Here is an 18,534-nt window from a genome sequence, read left to right as displayed (position 1 = left end):
AATGTGTAGGACGAAGAAATTCGCTCCAGAAAGTCACTTGAAAAAAAGGCTTTCCCTTTCTCAAAGAATTTTGATATAACCGTATAATTTGTGGGAAAGGTATTTTATTACATTATAAATTCGTTAATAGGATTTATTATATTGAAGTATTAGATAATGTGGAACTTGATAGCGAACAAAAAAACATATTTTGATTTCGGAAAATGGTACAATTATAGGTAAAGCCAATTATTCTGTGTTGAGGAAGATTACTCTCAAGTTCGGACTCAACGACGGACTAGTGGAAACTGTCCGCACGGTAGGGTCTAAGTTTTTTAGACCCTGCCGTAAAAATAGGCCTCAAAAACTAACCGAGCAAACCTTAAACCTCATGGCTGAACGACGCTTGCTACAGTTGCAGTCTTCCCATGATGCGAACTCATATAGGCAGCTCAATAGACGAATATCCAAATCCTTGCGACACGATCTGCGTCTCTTTAATACGAATCGTGTTAAAGAGACCATACAGCGAAACCAAGGCTCCAAAGTGTTCGCAAAGGACAAGTCTATTGGGCAAAGCCAGATGACTAAGCTGAAACGGGAGGATGGCAGCATAGCGTCGACCAAGGCAGAGGTTTTAGGCGAGATCGAGAGGTTCTATGGACAGTTATACACTTCGGTCGCAAAGTCCGTTGACAGCTTGGCAGGAGATCCAAGAGCCAAGCTGTCCCGACATTATACCGAAGATATCCCGGACATCAGTCTGTACGAGATTAGGATGGCCTTGAAGCAGCTTAAGAACAACAAGGCGCCGGGTGAGGACGGAATCACTTCAGAGCTTCTGAGAGCGGGTGGAACACCGGCACTTAAAGTCCTCCAGAAGCTCTTTAACTGCGTCCTGTCCGAAGGCAAAACGCCTGAAGCATGGAGCAGGGGTGTGGTGGTGTTGTTCTTCAAAAAAGGTGACAACAGCCTATTGAAGAACTACAGACCCTCACACTTCTAAGCCATGTTTATAAGCTGTTTTCAAGGGTTATCACGAACCGTCTCGAGCACAGGCTTGATGACTTCCAGCCTCCCGAACAAGCCGGTTTCCGAAGAGGCTTTAGTACCATAGACCACACACGCTGCGGCAAGTTATACAGAAGACCGAGGAGTATAACTTGCCATTATGCTTAGCGTTTGTGGACTATGAGAAAGCCTTCGATTCGGTGGAAACATGGGCGGTACTTGAGTCACTCCAACGATGCCACATTGACTATCGGTACATCGAGGTGTTGAAGTGTTTGTATAATAACGCCACCATATCGGTCCGAGTACAGGAGCATAGCACGAAGCCGATTCCATTGAGAAGAGGCGTAAGACAGGGGGACGTAATCTCCCCGAAACTGTTTACTGCCGCAATGGAAGACGCCTTCAAGCTCCTGGAATGGCAAGGACTTGGCATCAACATCAACGGCGAATACATCACTCACCTTCGGTTTGCCGACGACATCGTAGTCATGGCAAAGTCGATGGAGGAACTCAGTATGATGCTCGAGGGCCTCGACCGAGTTTCACAACGGGTGGGCCTGAAAATGAACATGGACAAGACGAAAATTATGTCAAATGTCCATGTTCAGCCCACCCCAGTCTCTGTTGGAAGCTCGGTACTCGAAGTTGTTGACTCATATATCTACCTAGGACAAGTAGTCCAATTAGGTAGGTCCAACTTCGAGAAAGAGGTCAACCGCCGAATCCAACTCGGCTGGGCAGCGTTCGGGAAACTACACAATGTCTTTTCGTCCGACATACCTCAGTGCCTCAAGACGAAAGTCTTCAACCAATGTGTGTTACCAGTGATGACTTACGGCACCGAAACGTGGTCTCTCACTATCGGCCTCATCTCAAAGCTCAAAGTCGCTCAACGAGCTATGGAGAGGGCTATGCTCGGTGTTTCTCTACGTGATCGAATCCGATCCGAGGAGATCCGTAGACGAACCAAAGTGACCGATATAGCCCACCGGATTAGCAAGTTGAAGTGGCAATGGGCAGGCCATATTGCGCGCAGAGCAGATGGCAGATGGGGCCGAAAAGTGCTGGAGTGGAGACCACGGACTAGCAAGCGCAGCGTAGGACGTCCACCAACGAGGTGGACAGACGACCTTATAAAGGTCGCCGGAAGACGCTGGATGCAGGTCGCTTCCAACAGGTATCTGTGGAGATCAAAGGGGGAGGCCTATGTTCAGCAGTGGACGTCCTATAGCTGAGATGATGATGATGATGATGACTCTCAAGTTATAAGTCCGTGACTTGAGAGGGTCAAGATTTGTGCCAGTAATCCCATCCAGTCTTACTTCCTTATTCGATACTCAAAATTCTTAAGAACTTCAGAAAAGTCGAACACGAGTTCGCAATATTTTGTGGAAAAGAAAAAACTGTGTACCTATAAATCATCTTAATTACGCTTTTCTGGGTCGCGACCTTAAAGCAATCCTTCCCCACCATTTTGCGATTTACATAACTTGCTCATTCCAGCAGTATCAGCCATATCCTGGGAGAGCCACCAGGTTTTCGTTTCAATCCGTTCAAAATTTTTAAGAGGTGTTTAAGCGCTACAGAAAGACAGAGTTACTTTCGCATTTTTAGTATAAGTAAAACTAACATTTAACACGGAATTAGCCATTACATTAATACAGCAGGGATCGAAGACTATCTTGCTACAAAAGTAATAAGTAGGTACTGAAAGTCGCAAATCTATTCCAAAAATAGAAACAAAAGAATATCAGCAAGCTAACATATATCCGAACAAGGATCAAACTGTCGATACAATACATTGACAAACTGGCATCTATTCTGAGCGCTCATAACTTACAGCTAGGCACGCTTAACTCGAGACCTTGGACTTGGGGTCGTATTGCACTTCTTATGTGTCTTGGGACTAAATATTCTTTTTTGAGTTTCTTTAGAATTAATTTCTTAAACGCTAGCAACGAAACTGCTTCGCGCATCGAGATACAGAACTATCAGATTTTTCTTCTTGGATCTAACCCACTTCTGTGACAAATTCCAGCCCCGTTTGTACAGCCGTTAAAGCGAAAATGAGGAACAAATAATAATAATCAAAACGCATGAATTTTCATATTTACTAGTAAGATTTTGTATTTGAAATAAACTATCCACATTTGATCACTCCCTGTTATTTCCAATATATTGATGAATTCTTTGAGTTATCAAATGTATGTAGGTAGGTATACTGAACCAAAACATTTCATAAGTGTGCCACCACCCTTACGCGAATCATGTTCAAAGTAAATATTCGAATCAATATTCCATGTTCAGTCTATATTTATTACAGTTCTAAGTAAAATAATAGGTATTTAAATTCATGAGCGACTCTCTGTATATGGGAGCTTTGTAGACCATTCGCATGCGACTGGTAGTTCCAATTGATAGTTATAAATAGTAAATGGTATGGTTGGATCGTGAGTTAGAATAATCAGATCTATGTTCATTGGGTCAAGGCTGTTTCCTGGTATGTTTGCTATCGATTTTAATTGTTAATAATCATCTGCCTAGCCTTTTCCCGACTATTTGGGGTGCAACTGAGAAATGAACTCCTCCTGAACTCCTCAACCCAGTTAGCTGCGGAACCCGATATCCCTCGGTACAGTTGGTTGTCAGACTTCCTGTCTTTAGACTACCTCTAAAAACTGCCAGAGACGTCCAAATGACAAGTAGGACCCATGAATGTATCATGCCTTCCGAAACACGGAGGAACTCGTCATGACAAGATGGTCACTCATCGACGGAATGACCGCACCATGCTTTGCTTAACCTTACAATCAATTGATCCACGTGGCTGTTACTTAGCTATAAGCTCTTCAATCCTACTCTTAAATTATCGTATTTACAAACAAAATCCTCTTTCGAAAATAAAGCGTTTCAAATATCGGCAGTAAATATATTCCTCTCAGAAATCTTAAACCAGGAAGGAGCTTAACCTTTTCAAGTAAATATTCACCTATTTTAGGAACGGCTTATTAACTTGATGTATTTTGACATTATGAGGTACTAAAACTCCTACTTAATTGTAGCAATGACTAAGGGGTTTTAAAAATTAGGCTGTAAGTAAGTAAAAACAGTTTGACATTTTCAGTCCAACCGCGTTTCTTTGATCCAGTTCTTGTTTCCGCTGGCCTTTTATGTCACCAATTATATAATAATATTAGCATTTTTATGGAGGAAGGAAAGATCAGAAAAGAGGTAAGTCAGGCGCCTTCTTGTAGGTCAAGCAACATACGGTAGTCGTCACTAAAATGACCAGGTGCTAAAATGATGAACGAGGTATTCGAGTTTTTTCAGATATCTGTCAAAGGTTGATCTATATTTGGTATAAAAAAAATTACGGTTTCCAAAGAAGGCACACGAGTCCATTTTCTTTCACGAGATTTAGTGTTCTGACATCTCAGCTAGTCATTTTGTTCTCCATGGCATTATCTCAACTATATATTTGTCTTCCATAACGCAACAACTCTTAGAAATCCGTTATATAGTAAGTAATCCCTACTCAATTATCGCAGGTGATGGGGCTTCTCCCGTGGGTCTCAGATTGCGTACACACAGACACGCTCACTTAGCGCACACATAGACAATGTTGCGGTTCCTTATTGATGCAGATTTATATTTGATTTTAATAGTTCACTGACAACATAAAAGTAAGTTTTCTTAAAACCACTGTTTACTACGAAAAACATTTATTTTTAAACTAAACAGTTGTTGTAAGAAAAACTATAACTAACTAATTTATGTTGTCGTTGAACTTGAGCCTAAGAAACGATGATCAAGAATTAATAAAAAAAATAATGTGTTATACATTTACAATAATTGAAAAACCTATTCTTGTATACCCAACATTACACTACATTGCATAAAAAACGAGTATCAATAGATCTCGACCATAAATAAATTACAAGGCACTTTTGTCTAACCTTTACAGCGTGATGATTTCATTATTTCCAATGAAACAATTTTCCAAGAAAAACTTCGGATAGCCAACAAAACGTGTACCATGAAAGGTCAAGGGTATTTCTTTTGGTAAAACCTAATATATTATTATAATTAATTTATAGGTTGTAATTCGGTAGCTGTCATTTTGGGGTGGGTTCGAGTCAATAATTAAATCTGGGTTAGTAGCTTTGAGTTAATCGGTAAGTCGGTCAGAAATTCAGATTGGGTCAGTAAGGGGTTATTTTTGATTGAGTTTGATGATAAACGAAATACACTACTCATAAAAAATGAAGCAAATTTTTCATCGTTGATTTTCTTTAGGTAGTAATCTTAAAGATTCAAGTATCTAGTTTTCAGATCTTTTCATGATTTATATATATTAAAATAAAAAGTTTTACGCAAAAAACTTTTTTACAAAAAAATTAAACCGACTTCCAAAAACACTAATTTTAGGTGCATCGGCCTAGAAGTCGGTGTCTAATTGATGTTACTAAGTTAATTTTGCCACCGACTTCTAGGCCGATGCACCTAAAATTCGTTTTTTTTTCCTTTTTAGTGTTTTTGGAAGTCGGTTTAATTTTTTTGTAAAAAAGTTTTTTATTTACAGCTTTTCAGTGATACAAATACTTGTCACTATCCATATAAGTGGAAAGTTCTCATCAATACAAAGAATATAAGCCCAAATACGAGGTATTTTACATATTCAGTTGTCGAGTTCCCTCGACCTTCTCTGGTCTCCATCATCATGTCAGCTCCAAACCTTCACTGTTGCAAAGGTCTAGTCAATACAAATAATATAAGCCCAAACACGAGGTAGTTTACATATTCTGTTATCGAGTTCCCTCGACCCTCTCTGGTCTCTATCATCAGGTCAGCTCCGAACCTTCACTGTTGCAAAGGTCTAATCAATTCAAATAATATAAGCCCAAACACGAGGTAGTTTACATATTCAGTTGTCGAGTTCCCTCGACCCTCTCTGGTCTCCATCATCAGGTCAGCTCCAAACCTTCACTGTTGAATAGTGCTTTCAGGCATACATTATAGTGTCAAGTTTTTACCTTATGTATGCCTACAACTTTCGAAGGTTGCCCTCGATTTCTCAGGGTTTCCATCATCAGATCCTGACCTGATGACTATGGGACCAACTGGCAGCTATTCCGCGTCGAACAAAAAAAGAATCACGTAAATCGGTCTATAAACCTCGGAGTAATCGATGTACATACATAGAAAAAAAAAAAAACATACCGGCCGAATTGAGAACCTCCTCCTTTTTGGGAAGTCGGTTAATTAATAAAGATGCAAGTTCCAAAACAATGTGGTAATTCTCAAAAAAAATATTAAACCTTCTTTATTTACTGATTAGCGGCTATCGATTAATTATATTAAGGCGACACTTACTGGCACACAAACTTCTTCCAAAACCGTTGTGTTGTGCACAACTGGTTCCAAGCTAGCTGTGTACTTATCCAGCACTGTACATAGATCTTGCCCAGCTGTCATCGGGTTGTGCTCGACGATGGCTGATACTTGAGGAAACCAGAGCCTTAGTACGTTGTACCTGGAAAATATCATTGTTTTAATAAAAGCCTTGACGAATGCTGGGCGTAAAGTTCTTTGCTATATTATTAGATCGGACAATTATATGGTGTCAGTTTTTTTCTGTCCAGCAGTGTGATTAAGTAACAAATGCCTTTAGCATATCCCAAAATCAAAACACACAAATAAAGAAAAATAATGAGCAAAAGTAGCAATTTAAATACATTTAGAAGTGCCGAAAATATTTTGACAACATTAAAAAAGTTAAGAATACTTTTTACTATCCAAAAAGTAAGTAATTTTATATCGTTGTAAAAATACTTACATAGCCATAATAATAAAATTCGAGAAGCATGTCATAGCCAGATATAGACCCAAAGGCTTCTGAAACATGGGCTTCACATTATGTAACCCCACAACTATCTGGTGACGTATACTCATCTCTATCTGGTCTTCTGGCGTCTCGTCTATTGAATGCTTGTTCTTGTCTTTCCAGATGTTGTAGAACTGGAAGAGAGAATATTAATTATTACATTATTTTTTAAATATATATATTTTTAAACGAACCCATGTCTCTGGTATGGGATCATTATCATCAAACCAAAATTCGATGGAGTCTATGATCTTGTTCCAACCATTGATTGGAAATAAGCTATCATAAGTTTAACAGGCCGAATAGAATAATACCTATGTGTTTTGCTTCTGATTATTTAAATGAGCCCTATGTCTTTGATATGGGATCATCATCGTCATACTAAAATTGGATTGAATCTATGATCTTGTTCCAACCATTGATTACGAATAAGCTATCATAAGTTTACAGGGCCAAATATAATAACATGTGTTTTCTTGATGAGTTCTTGCATCAATTTTCAGTCAAGGACTGTGCAAAATATCAGGTTTAAAAGAAATAAGTAGTCTAAGAAAAAATGCCATTCTTAGAAGTCTGCTTTATTTATACTGAAACCCTAGAAACAAACGCTAATGAAATCTTATTCCGCTTGATAGAACGCAAGCTGTAAGCAATAACGCAGCGTTCTATTCAAAGCACAGTTTTCCTCAGGAAAGGGATGACACAGAGAGAAAAGCCAGCGCTCATCAAATCAGATAGGTAATACTATTAACTTTGCAAGAAACTAGGGCAGCTCCTCATGACATAGTTAGTGTCATGGAGACTAAAATGACTAACAGAGATGTCACAATGCAAAATCTCCTAAGAAAGTAGCGCGCCAAAAAGCGGCTGCTTGAGGGACGAGGAACGTTACTAGCTCCGCCCCTACACCCTTTCAATGGAAAAGGCCCGTTATTTTCAAAATAAAATCACCAATCTTTGACAGCTTGGTTTTAATTTGACAAGAAACCCGAACGCCTCGTTAGTTTTAGTAACTGATCACGCCTACGCTACTTTGACCTACAAGAAGGTGCCTGACCTACCTTCCTTATGGCATCTCCGCTATTTTTCTTCACCCATGGTAAGTATAGTTACGATACAGAATCAGGAAATATCGTCATAATAAGTAGTGTTTCCACATATTTATCGATGTCATAACTCAAGTTGATGATGCGAGCGAATGGTGGAATAATTTTTACAAATGGATACAATATTACCGCAACGTGAATTTGGGTAGAAGTTTCATTTCAGTTAATGAGTGGGAGGTTTTTTTTGTAGAATATTGAAGCTCTACATGAATAACACGTTATTAGGCTATCGATCAATTGAAGATAATATAGGTACAGATGTGTCACTTGGCACAACGAAAAAAGTTACGTGTTAGAATTGCTGCCTAAAAATTACATTTATTAACACGCTTATATTAGCTTCACTTGTGACTATGTATGTAACAAAATCTTGGAATCTTAATTTGACCCACTTCCCGGCCTTCGATTAGGATGAAATTTTTCACGCTCTGAGTTCTGATAACAATACATGACTAGCTAAGAATCGTTACTAAAAGCGTGTTTTTTATTTTTTTATAATAACTAGCTTTCGCCCGCGGTTTCACCCACGTCCCGTAGCCGGATGGTGACAAAAACTATCCTAAAGCCTTTTCCCGGGTCTAAGTTACTTCCCCTCTAATTTTCAGCCAAATCGGTCAAGCCGTTTTTATGTTATGTCGTGACAACGGAAACCGGGTTTAATTTGTTTATATATAAATAGATGATAAAACTAGTTTTGGTAAAGCTTTAACTAGTTCTGCTCCTATGTTATCTTATGTCACACACAATTGAGAAGGTTATAAACAGTGAAATAGGATTCTTCAAGACCAATTCGATTAACTAGTTTTTGCTAAAAAGGAACGATTTGAAACATATATTCTGATTCAAGTCTCGATTCAAATCGAGTTTCATAATTGCGCTTTCTCGAATCTTCATAGTCTTAGAATTTTAACGAATCAAATAAATTCGATTGCTGTAAAATCGTTTCTTTGATTGGCTGGTCCCTCTGCAGTCCTATAAAGTAATTTCATTCTTAGTATTTTACAAACGCAAGAATAGTCTCTTCAGAATTCCATATGGAATGGTATAGACTTTAAGAGACTGGATTCTCAAAGCATTCTTTGGATTCTATTCTAGACTTAAAAAAATTGAAAATTTTTAATTGTATCTTAACTACACAACTTCAATATTTAGCTCTAAAAGTAATTTTTCACTTAGTATCTATCTGTAGTGTGACACACAGTAGGTATAATTCTGTATTTGTCATTGAGCCTTCTGAATTTTCTTGCTCTATGACTTAATAGGCCGTACGTTATAATAGACGGATACATCCGTAGTATTATTTATATGTGCTATTTAATATCAGAAACTCCTAGTATATTCATATGTACTGCTTCCAATAAATATAGGTATGTAATATTTATTAGATATATTTTCATATTGGTTCGCAATATAAATTATAATAGAGTGAGCAGTTATTTTTTGTATCAATTTTCTCCCTATAGATATATAGGTAATGTATCAACTTCTTACTGCCTTTAGTGAGATGTTGATTGTTTTAACACGAAAGGTAAAATAATCGTATACTAATAATACCAAATAACTAAGTAATATCGTAACTGCTTTTTTTAAACAGCTGTTGTATTCATTTATTATTGACAAATCAATCACTTTTCTCCACCAATAGAAACGCAATACAAAGTAAATATTTTCAATAAATTGTAAGTGCCATAACTTTTCAATTTCAATAAAATCAAAAAGCAGTCTTTGGCACTTCTTTAAAATACCTTTTTATAATAAAAACTTTTGGATCAAACAGGATAATAAACGCACTCCAATTTGTGAAAAATAATAATTTTAACTTTGTGCAATCAAAAAGGTTTTAATTGACCCTTTAACTTTTGTTTAGGCTTTATGAGTTAAATGGAGAATGACAAATGAAAGGTTGACTAAGTATCGTAACTTAGTATTTCATCCACTCAATCATACAGAATTATGTCGGTGATATTAATTATGTACACTTAATTACTTAATACATGTATAGGTAATTAAATATAAATACGTATCTATACTAAATGATAAAGTAGTTTTTTGTTTGCTTAAACGCACTCACGTCAGGAACTGCTGAACCGATTTAAAAAAATAGTTGAACGTTAGATAGCCCATAATTTACTAAGGAAGGTTTTATAGATCTTAAATTATTCTTTGTTTTGTAAAATGTTAAATTCGTCATTCATTTCAATTCTTCTCCACTCACTCCACTCAGACAATGTGTTTTTTTGTGTCAGTAAGACACAAAAAAACACATTGAAAAAAAAAAAACACTTACCGTCTTACCACAAAAACTTTTAAACGTCAGTTTAAGTCTTGTCTAAAAAAATGTCAAATTATGACGTTGACATATGGTTCATTTTGCAGCCACAATTTTTTTAGACAAGTGTAAATCAGGTGTTTAAGTTTTTGTAGTAAGGCCAATTGTCTTTAAACACAATCCAATCAGATACAATACAGTCCAATTCAGCCTTCAAACAATAAATAAAATTAAAAGTGACAAAATTGTATAGCAAAACACAAATTAAAACATCTATTCAGAGTACCCGCATACTGCAAACTTTTAGTCGGCCGATAGTTGGTTTGGGTTCATAAATCAGTATGGAGATTAATGGTAGTACGCACATTTAGTCCCCAGGCCGGCGAACAAATTTTTTTTTGTGCCTTCCTTACGATGAGTCCGACAAACTTTTCAAATGCGCAAATTTTGGTGCCGCTGCGTTTTTTAATGCTTGACTCCTGAAAATGTCGGTATGACGTCACTACGACTCTTCGTACATACACGTTTCATTTTTTGAGATTCGTTTAACAAAGTTAACTAGAAAATGGTGGTCAACTTGTCCGATAAAGATCGTGCTGCGTTTGGAGTGTCCACCATCCTGAAAATGTCGGTATGATGTCACTACGACTCTTCGTACATACCTGTTTCATTTTTTGAGATTTGTAAAAAAAGTTAACTAGAAAATTGTGGTAAGCTTGTCCGACAAAGATACAATTCGCCGAAGTTTTTTTAATATGAAATGTTGCATTTAAAAACGTCTTTTGAATGATGTATAACTCATTACTAGAGATGGGATTTATTTAATTGAAAACATCTATCAATAATTATAATTTTAAATAAGCTCTAGCTTCTAAACTACTAACAATTTGTCGGAAGTATGTTAACACGAAATGTTTCATTTGGAAAGGTTTTTCAAATATATATAATTTGTTACTAAAGAAGTAATTAGGATTAGCTTGACAGAACCTACCGATAATATATTCTTAGAAAAGCTCTAGCTTTTAAAGTACTAACAATTTGTCGGAGTTATGCTAATACAACCTTGCGCTTAAAAAGATCTTTTGATTGAAATATGGCTCATAACTTCAAGTGAGATGTTATTCCTTAACACAATGTAAAGTATCAATAATATGCCTTAGGTCAGTTATATCTTCCAAAATACTAAGAATCGGTAAGTGGTATGTTAAGACGGAATATAGCGCTTAAAAAGATCTTTCGATTGACATATGGTTCATACCTAGAGGTGGGACATTATTCCCTAACATAGTAAAACCTATCGATAATACGCCTTATTTGGGCTATATCTTCTAAAATACTAAGAATTGATAAGTGGTATGTTGAGACAAAATGTTGCACTTAAAAAGACCTTTTGATTGATATACAAGGTGTTGATTTGCATTTGTGCCATACTTCAGGAGGAGGTCATACAATACGTTAATAATCGATTGGAATTACAGTAGACGGGAAATAGCTAATATGCACTGCTTTTTTTGTCATTGTAATGTCGTAGTATTTTAGAAGTAATCCAATTTTATGAATGAAATTTATGAATAATCGTTGCGTATGCTTTGTGTTTCCGTTTGTGTGAGGGCGCAGCACGGTTTTAAGGCCAGAACCACACGGGCGAAGTTTAAATACGGCTAGATGACATTGACGGAATTCCGAAAAAAAAAAAAAAAAAAAAAAATTACGTACCAATTTTTTTGTTGATTTGGGTCGAGAATCAGTAGCATAATTACGTCCTTGAATATGGCACGAATGCAAATCAACAGCTTGTATAGTCCATTAATAGATGTGGGATATTATTCCTTAACATAATATAAACTATCAACAATACGTCTTAGTCAGGCTACTTTTACTAAAATAGTAATTAAAATTGGTAAGTAGTATGCCAATTTAATATACTTAAATAATGCACGTGAATATTTAAGTCAGAAATTGACAAAAAGAATAAACTTCTTCCAATTGTAATATTTTTTTCTCATTTTCTTGTCGAACTGACTATTTGACTCACTACATTTGTCGGACAAGTCGATATTTGCAATAAGAAAAGTATTATCTATCATTGTTGTATTTGACCGACATGTATGTATGGGGAGACACAGTGACGTCATATCGACATGTTTCGGATGGTGGACACTCCAAACGCAGCATGATCTTTATCGGACAAGTTGACCACCATTTTCTAGTTAACTTTATTAAACAAACCTCAAAAAATGAAACGTGTATGTACGAAGAGTCGTAGTGACGTCATACCGACATTTTCAGGATGGTGGACACTCCAAACGCAGCACGATCTTTATCGGACAAGTTGACCACCATTCTCTAGTTAACTTTATTAAACGAATCTCAAAAAATGAAACGTGTATGTACGAAGAGCCATAGTGACGTCATATCGACAATTTCAAGAGTCAAGCATTAAAAAACGCAGCGGCACCAAAATTTGCGCATTCGAAAAGTTTGTCGGACTCATCGTAAGGAAGACACTCACAAAGTTTTAAATTTATATGTATAAAAAAAAAATTTGTTCGCCGGCCTGGGGACTATTACAACGATCAGGTTTTTCACAGGTATCAGAATTCCTTTAAGATTTCCTTAAAAAAAGTTTTTGCTAACCATCGGGTCAAGTGTCGCCCGACTGTTTAGTCTACAGTGTGCGTATACTCTAAACCTCGATATTAAATTGTCTTTGACATTTCAATTGTTTCAGCAACGAATATTTAACAATTACTTTAAAACGTATTTTATGAAATTCTAATATTTTAGTGCTAAAGATTATCTTTAACATAAATTTTGTCAGCGTTTGCAATGTCTTGTAAACTTCAAGATGATATTATTTTAATTAGTAAATTGTCTCGCAATGTTTTTGAATTAATTTAAAATAGAGGTAGCAGACGTTTTATCAAAATACTTTATTGGGTATAGAAACCTACAATATCGTTATTTTTACTATTTTTATCCCACATAATCATCACAAATCAAGCAGCGACTACAGATCCGAGCTTCAGTCTTGAATGTCAGACTTCTGGCTAGGCTGTCATACTGATGACTCTTCTGTCAGACTACTGACTACCTTCAGACTTTGTAATTGCTATTTTTACAGCTGGCCATCACCAATTAAAATATTTTTTTAAAGCAATACTTCGAGTTCCCAATGACAAATTCTAATCGTCAGAGGTATGTTGACACAAAAAAAAACATTACTGTAAAAAAGCCTTAATTACAGAAAAATCGAATAATATAATTATAACACCTAGGTATCATAACAATGATTATTCTACAAGATCATCAATTTCTTAATGCACTATCATTGCCATTATGCTTTACCTAATCACGGTAACATGATTGAGTAATTAGTCGGTGGATCAATTAGCTGAATGCCATTAATGACCAACTGATTTTGGTTGGTATTCCTTTGTAAGCAGAAACTAATCGGACTATAATGAGTCCAGTTAGTATTGAGGCATCGTTTTTGGGAATGACATAGGTGATATTGGTGACTGGATTTCAGAATATTGTAACTAATATTTAAAACTAATCTGCTGAACACTTCACGTCATAATCTGTAATTTTTTTAGAAACGTTTAACAGACGTTTAAAAGTTTTTGTGGTACCTACGATGGTAATGGCCTTACTACAAAAACTTTAACAACTGTTTTACACTTGTCTAAAAAAAATGTGGCTCCAAAATGAACCTTATGTCAACGTCATAATTTGATATTTTTTTAGACAAGTCTTAAACTGACGTTAAAAAGATTTTGTGGTAAGACGGCTAATGTCTGTCGCGCTGAATCGATTTGAGTAGTCTAGAAGCTGATAAAAAATCAGGTCTGGAAAGCGGGTAGGTTACTACCTAGATCCCTCGTGACATGGGTTGGAGCTTTGGTTTAAACTCGTAAGAATAGGTACATATTTTTTTAATTCAAGTTTTTATTTAAAAGTACAAAAAAAAAAAAAAGCATAATTGTGTTCTACAGTTCAACTTTTACTAAAATATTCGAAACAGCTTCTAAAACTTAGACAAAAGAACGATTCAATTGAAAGAAATATTACATTACTCGCATAGTTTTGGACAATTGTACAGTAAAACAATGAAAAACGATTAAAATATTTTAAAAGAATTTCAGCAATTTTCAAAAGTGGTGGAGCAGACTGAAGTTTTCACACAATTATTCTCTTTACATCAAAATTATTATTCTGGGATTGAGTTTGTGTAATTTAATTTCGTCAAAATTTTGCGTTTTCCAATGATAATTATATCCGATTAAAGGAAGTTCTCTTACAAACTTGAGGTAGGATGTGTGCGCAACTTGTATTAATTTTAAGACTAGCTGTTTCCGCCGTTTTCACCTGCGTCTCTAGAAAATTACATCCAGTGATTGGATACAAATGTACCATACAATACCAACCTTCTGAACCGTTTTAATCGTGAAACATTACAAAATATATAAACCCATTCTATCATCATCATCATCATCTCAGCCATAGGACGTCCACTGCTGAACATAGGCCCTCCCCCTTTGACCTCCACAGACACCTGTTGGAGGCGTCCTGCATCCAGCGTCTTCCGGCGACCTTTATAAGATCGTTTGACCACCTTGTTGGTGGACGTCCTACGCTGCGCTTTAAGATTCTATCATTTATACGCAAATAAAGTAAAAGCTCATTAAATAAATTTTCCTTGATATCACAACATAAAAATTTAAATATCTTACCGGATAAGTTTCAGCAGGTTTCCCAGTATTCTCCACATATATTTTAATGAGTATCTCCCTTGCTTCATCGTACTTTTTCTGCGTGATCAAATACTTAGGACTTTCAGGAAGACAGAATACGTACATAGTAAAAGCAGCGAAAGCCCATAGTGACGTGATGTAGAGATAAAAATTCCACGTGTTGAGAACTGAGGGGTTAAAAAAAATGGCTGCATTAATGGAAAAAGAAATGTTGAACGTTTTAAGGGGTTGAGGAAATCTTTTTTTAAGAGACTGGCTTTAAAGGTGGAGGTTTTTAATTCAACTGCGTATGTTTTTTTAGGGTTCTGTGTGTATACGGAAGGTGCCCGTGGGTCCTTAATACGTAAGCCTCTGTTGTCACTGTTGTCAGTCTCTATGTTTATCAGTAGTTTGCATCTTATACAAGATCCACTTAGGAATATAGGGACTAAAAATACGATGTTCACAAAAATGTTCTTAAATTTAAAATACCTGTGGTTTCTGCAGTAAATAATTTGTGATTTCCTTTCCCCATTTCTAAGCTAGCACTTACAAAAATACTTCTACAATCAAATTCAGCAAACTCTAAGCTTTACTTAAATATGTATATACAATACAATAAAAAGGAAATGTCAGTTTGATAGCATAGGACGTTCAGCTTGAATTAGAACCATTCAGTTAGAACAAGGTGCATTGTCCATAGCAAATTCTTCTCAGGTTCAGCGTGCAAAACCAATCACACAAAGTGTTATATTTTTTCCGACACCCACAAAATCCTTCACGTGTCCTCAACACGGCATTATTTTTTGTAGTACCGCAGCCGTCCAAGGGTTTACCATCGGCAGTTCAAACAAACACGCTTAGTAACTTACCTTGGAGTGTGTTATAGCGTACCTTGAGGATTAGTATATTGTTGGCATATCCCATGTTTGTGTATATGGACTGACTGACGGGATAACGTTTAGAGGGTCTATGGTTGGCGGCTGTTTGTGCTTCTGTTATTAATATTGTTGAGCTTTAGGAAAAGCATGGGTAAAGTAAATATGGTGCGAAACACCATGAGATTTAGAGAAGTTGTGTAATGGTGGCAAATTTTAGAATTTACTGGACTGATTTGAAAAACCCTCTCAGTGTTACATAGCCCATTTATCAAGGTTATATAAGAAGTTTATATAGTCTTCTTCGATTATTACCGATAGTAGCTTATGCAGGCTACTTTTTATCCAGGTACGCAGAGTTGTGCCCATATGACGCGGATGAAACCACTGTTGATAACTAGTTACAGCAAAAAGAAACTATCTAAAACATTATCATCATCATCTGCCAGCATCTAACTTTATTGAAGTCGACTTTTACAGCTGGGAAACTACCTAAAACATCCCTAAAATTAAAAAGAAACTTACCAAATTTTCCCCCAAACATAGAATACCGCCACTCATTAGTAAGAATAGCCCATGACATGCCAGCGATGACTACATGAGACACTGCTATGAAAGACGACTGAAAAAGAATCATTCTATCTCTTATACTGGAGTAGGAAAACTCTGCGGTTAGGGAAACGCAGGCACTGAATGCTGTGGCATATCTGAAAAGATAAATAGAAAGGAAATACTAAAATTTTATATAAAATATATATCGCGACACTCGTTTTACAAACTCATATAATATTGTTTCTTGGTAGTTGTTGTTCAGCTCTTAATAAGTTACCTATGTATCATTTACTAATAGTAGGTAAGTCTAAACCCAATTTTTTGGTAATTATAATTATCTCCGATAATTACTGACTGAATTTAAACCGCTGTCAGGAGATTGAAGAAATCGGCTCCTCAAGCCATCTTCCAAATCTATCTAGATTAGTACTTTATCTTAGCTCAAAAAAGACCACCAAGTTATGAGACCAACGGCCTTACTTTAGAGTCAGGAAAAATAGCAACCACGGTTCTAGTTCCACAAGTCTATTGTGACGAAATAATTACACCGAGCTTAAAACATTATTCCTTTGTGTCGAAACAATGCTAGAAGTCCAAGTTCCAGACGAAAAAAACTTTAAGAAAAATGACTGAATAAAGGTCCAAAACCTGTGTAAAGAAATTTGGCCTAGACATTAATTTTATTACTACAAAAGAAGAAATTTTTCAGACCGTGAAAATCTTTCTTTGGTTAAGTCCAATACGATTGTAATTTCACGTCACAAACAAACGGAATGCAATTGAATTTTTCGATAATTAGTTTCTGTTTTCAAACAATAAACGTGTTGATATTAACCACTATATAGTTAATTAAATAATAAATGTAATTAATGATACGAATGATTTTATTTTAAGGGTTAATTTGATGTGTTTCTATAAAATAACAATGTGCGGCGAACAAACGCGAACATTTTGTGTTGATTTCAATTTAATTGAATAATCCAATCAGAATTGAACACCGATGATGAAATTGTAACACGAAATTGATGGTGAGCATCAGATATTGAAATGGCTATGTTTTGTTTATCTATACGGATGAAATTACCATCAGAGCGAAGATTCAATATTATTCTTGTACACATAATTTAATTATAAATTTTTCCATTATGCATTGGAACAAAGGAAAATTTTCGGCTTTTTTTTTGATATAATAACCATTAACTGTCAAGTAATAGTACTTACAATAAACCTTCAAAAAACTTTGCAGTAGCAAGCAGTTCAAATGTTTGACTGGAACCACCAATAAGTTGAAATATAAATAGTCCAAGAAAACCGACACCTAAAAATATTTTTCTTCCGAACGCATCTGTTAGAAATCCTGCAACCACTGATGATATCAGCATACCTGAAAAAAAAAACAATAGTCATTCAAATAGGCTTGCAGGATAAAGCTAGTTTACTACAGAAAGCTAAACCTGAGTTAATACCTAATAGCTATGCTGATGATATGGTGTTGCTGAGCCCATCGATGAACTCAATAATGAACCTGCTCATCATATGTGAAAGGTACGCGGAGGCCCATGGGCTCAGATACAATGTAAAGAAAAGTGAAGTACTGGTTTTTAAGGCTGGCACAAAATCTTACCCACTTGCTGCACAGCTGAAACTTTGTGGAAGTCCCTTAAAGCAGGTTACATCTTTCAAGTATCTGGGCCACTGGGTTTCCGAGGACCTTAAAGATGGCTTAGACATCGAGCGGGAGCGCAGAGCGTTGGCTGTCCGCTGCAATATGTTGGCTCGCAGATTTGCAAAATGTTCGACTGAAGTGAAGGCTACACTTTTCACAGCGTACTGTCAGTCCTTCTATACATGTAGTCTGTGGGTCAACTATACGCAGAGGGCATACAATGCTCTGCGTGTTCAGTATAACAATGCACTCAGGGTGTTGATGGGGTTGCCGCGCTACTGCAGTGCATCCGAGATGTTCGCACAAACAGGCATAGACGGGTTTCATGCCATCATGCGCAAACGATGCGCAGGGTGCGCGGTCATGCAGTCACGCAGTCATGCAGTCACGAAAGTCGTCTTTGGTCCTCGTGGCCCCTCTCTAAAAGGCAGAAGACGGCACAAACGCTGA

General features: G+C 36.4%; 2 protein-coding genes across 2 annotated transcripts in view; one reads left to right on the top strand and one right to left on the bottom strand.

Moving 5' to 3' along the window:
• Positions 1 to 18,534, top strand: part of LOC124638112 (hemicentin-2-like) — a 289,572-nt gene that overhangs the window by 98,346 nt on the left and 172,692 nt on the right. The window lies entirely within an intron of this gene.
• LOC124638110 (synaptic vesicle glycoprotein 2A-like) overlaps positions 1 to 18,534 on the bottom strand; it is a 32,554-nt gene that overhangs the window by 5,286 nt on the left and 8,734 nt on the right. The window contains exons 3-7 of the mRNA XM_047174964.1: positions 17,640 to 17,802; positions 16,392 to 16,573; positions 14,989 to 15,176; positions 6,830 to 7,011; positions 6,367 to 6,526 (exon numbers count right to left, since the gene is read on the bottom strand). Coding sequence (XP_047030920.1) covers positions 6,367 to 6,526; positions 6,830 to 7,011; positions 14,989 to 15,176; positions 16,392 to 16,573; positions 17,640 to 17,802 — 875 coding nt within the window. The remainder of the gene's footprint in view (positions 1 to 6,366; positions 6,527 to 6,829; positions 7,012 to 14,988; positions 15,177 to 16,391; positions 16,574 to 17,639; positions 17,803 to 18,534) is intronic.

Source organism: Helicoverpa zea, chromosome 17, assembly GCF_022581195.2.
Source record: "Helicoverpa zea isolate HzStark_Cry1AcR chromosome 17, ilHelZeax1.1, whole genome shotgun sequence".
Taxonomy (NCBI): domain Eukaryota; kingdom Metazoa; phylum Arthropoda; class Insecta; order Lepidoptera; family Noctuidae; genus Helicoverpa; species Helicoverpa zea.
The sequence above is the reverse complement of the archived record's forward strand: the minus strand, read 5'-3'. Positions and strand labels throughout refer to the sequence as shown.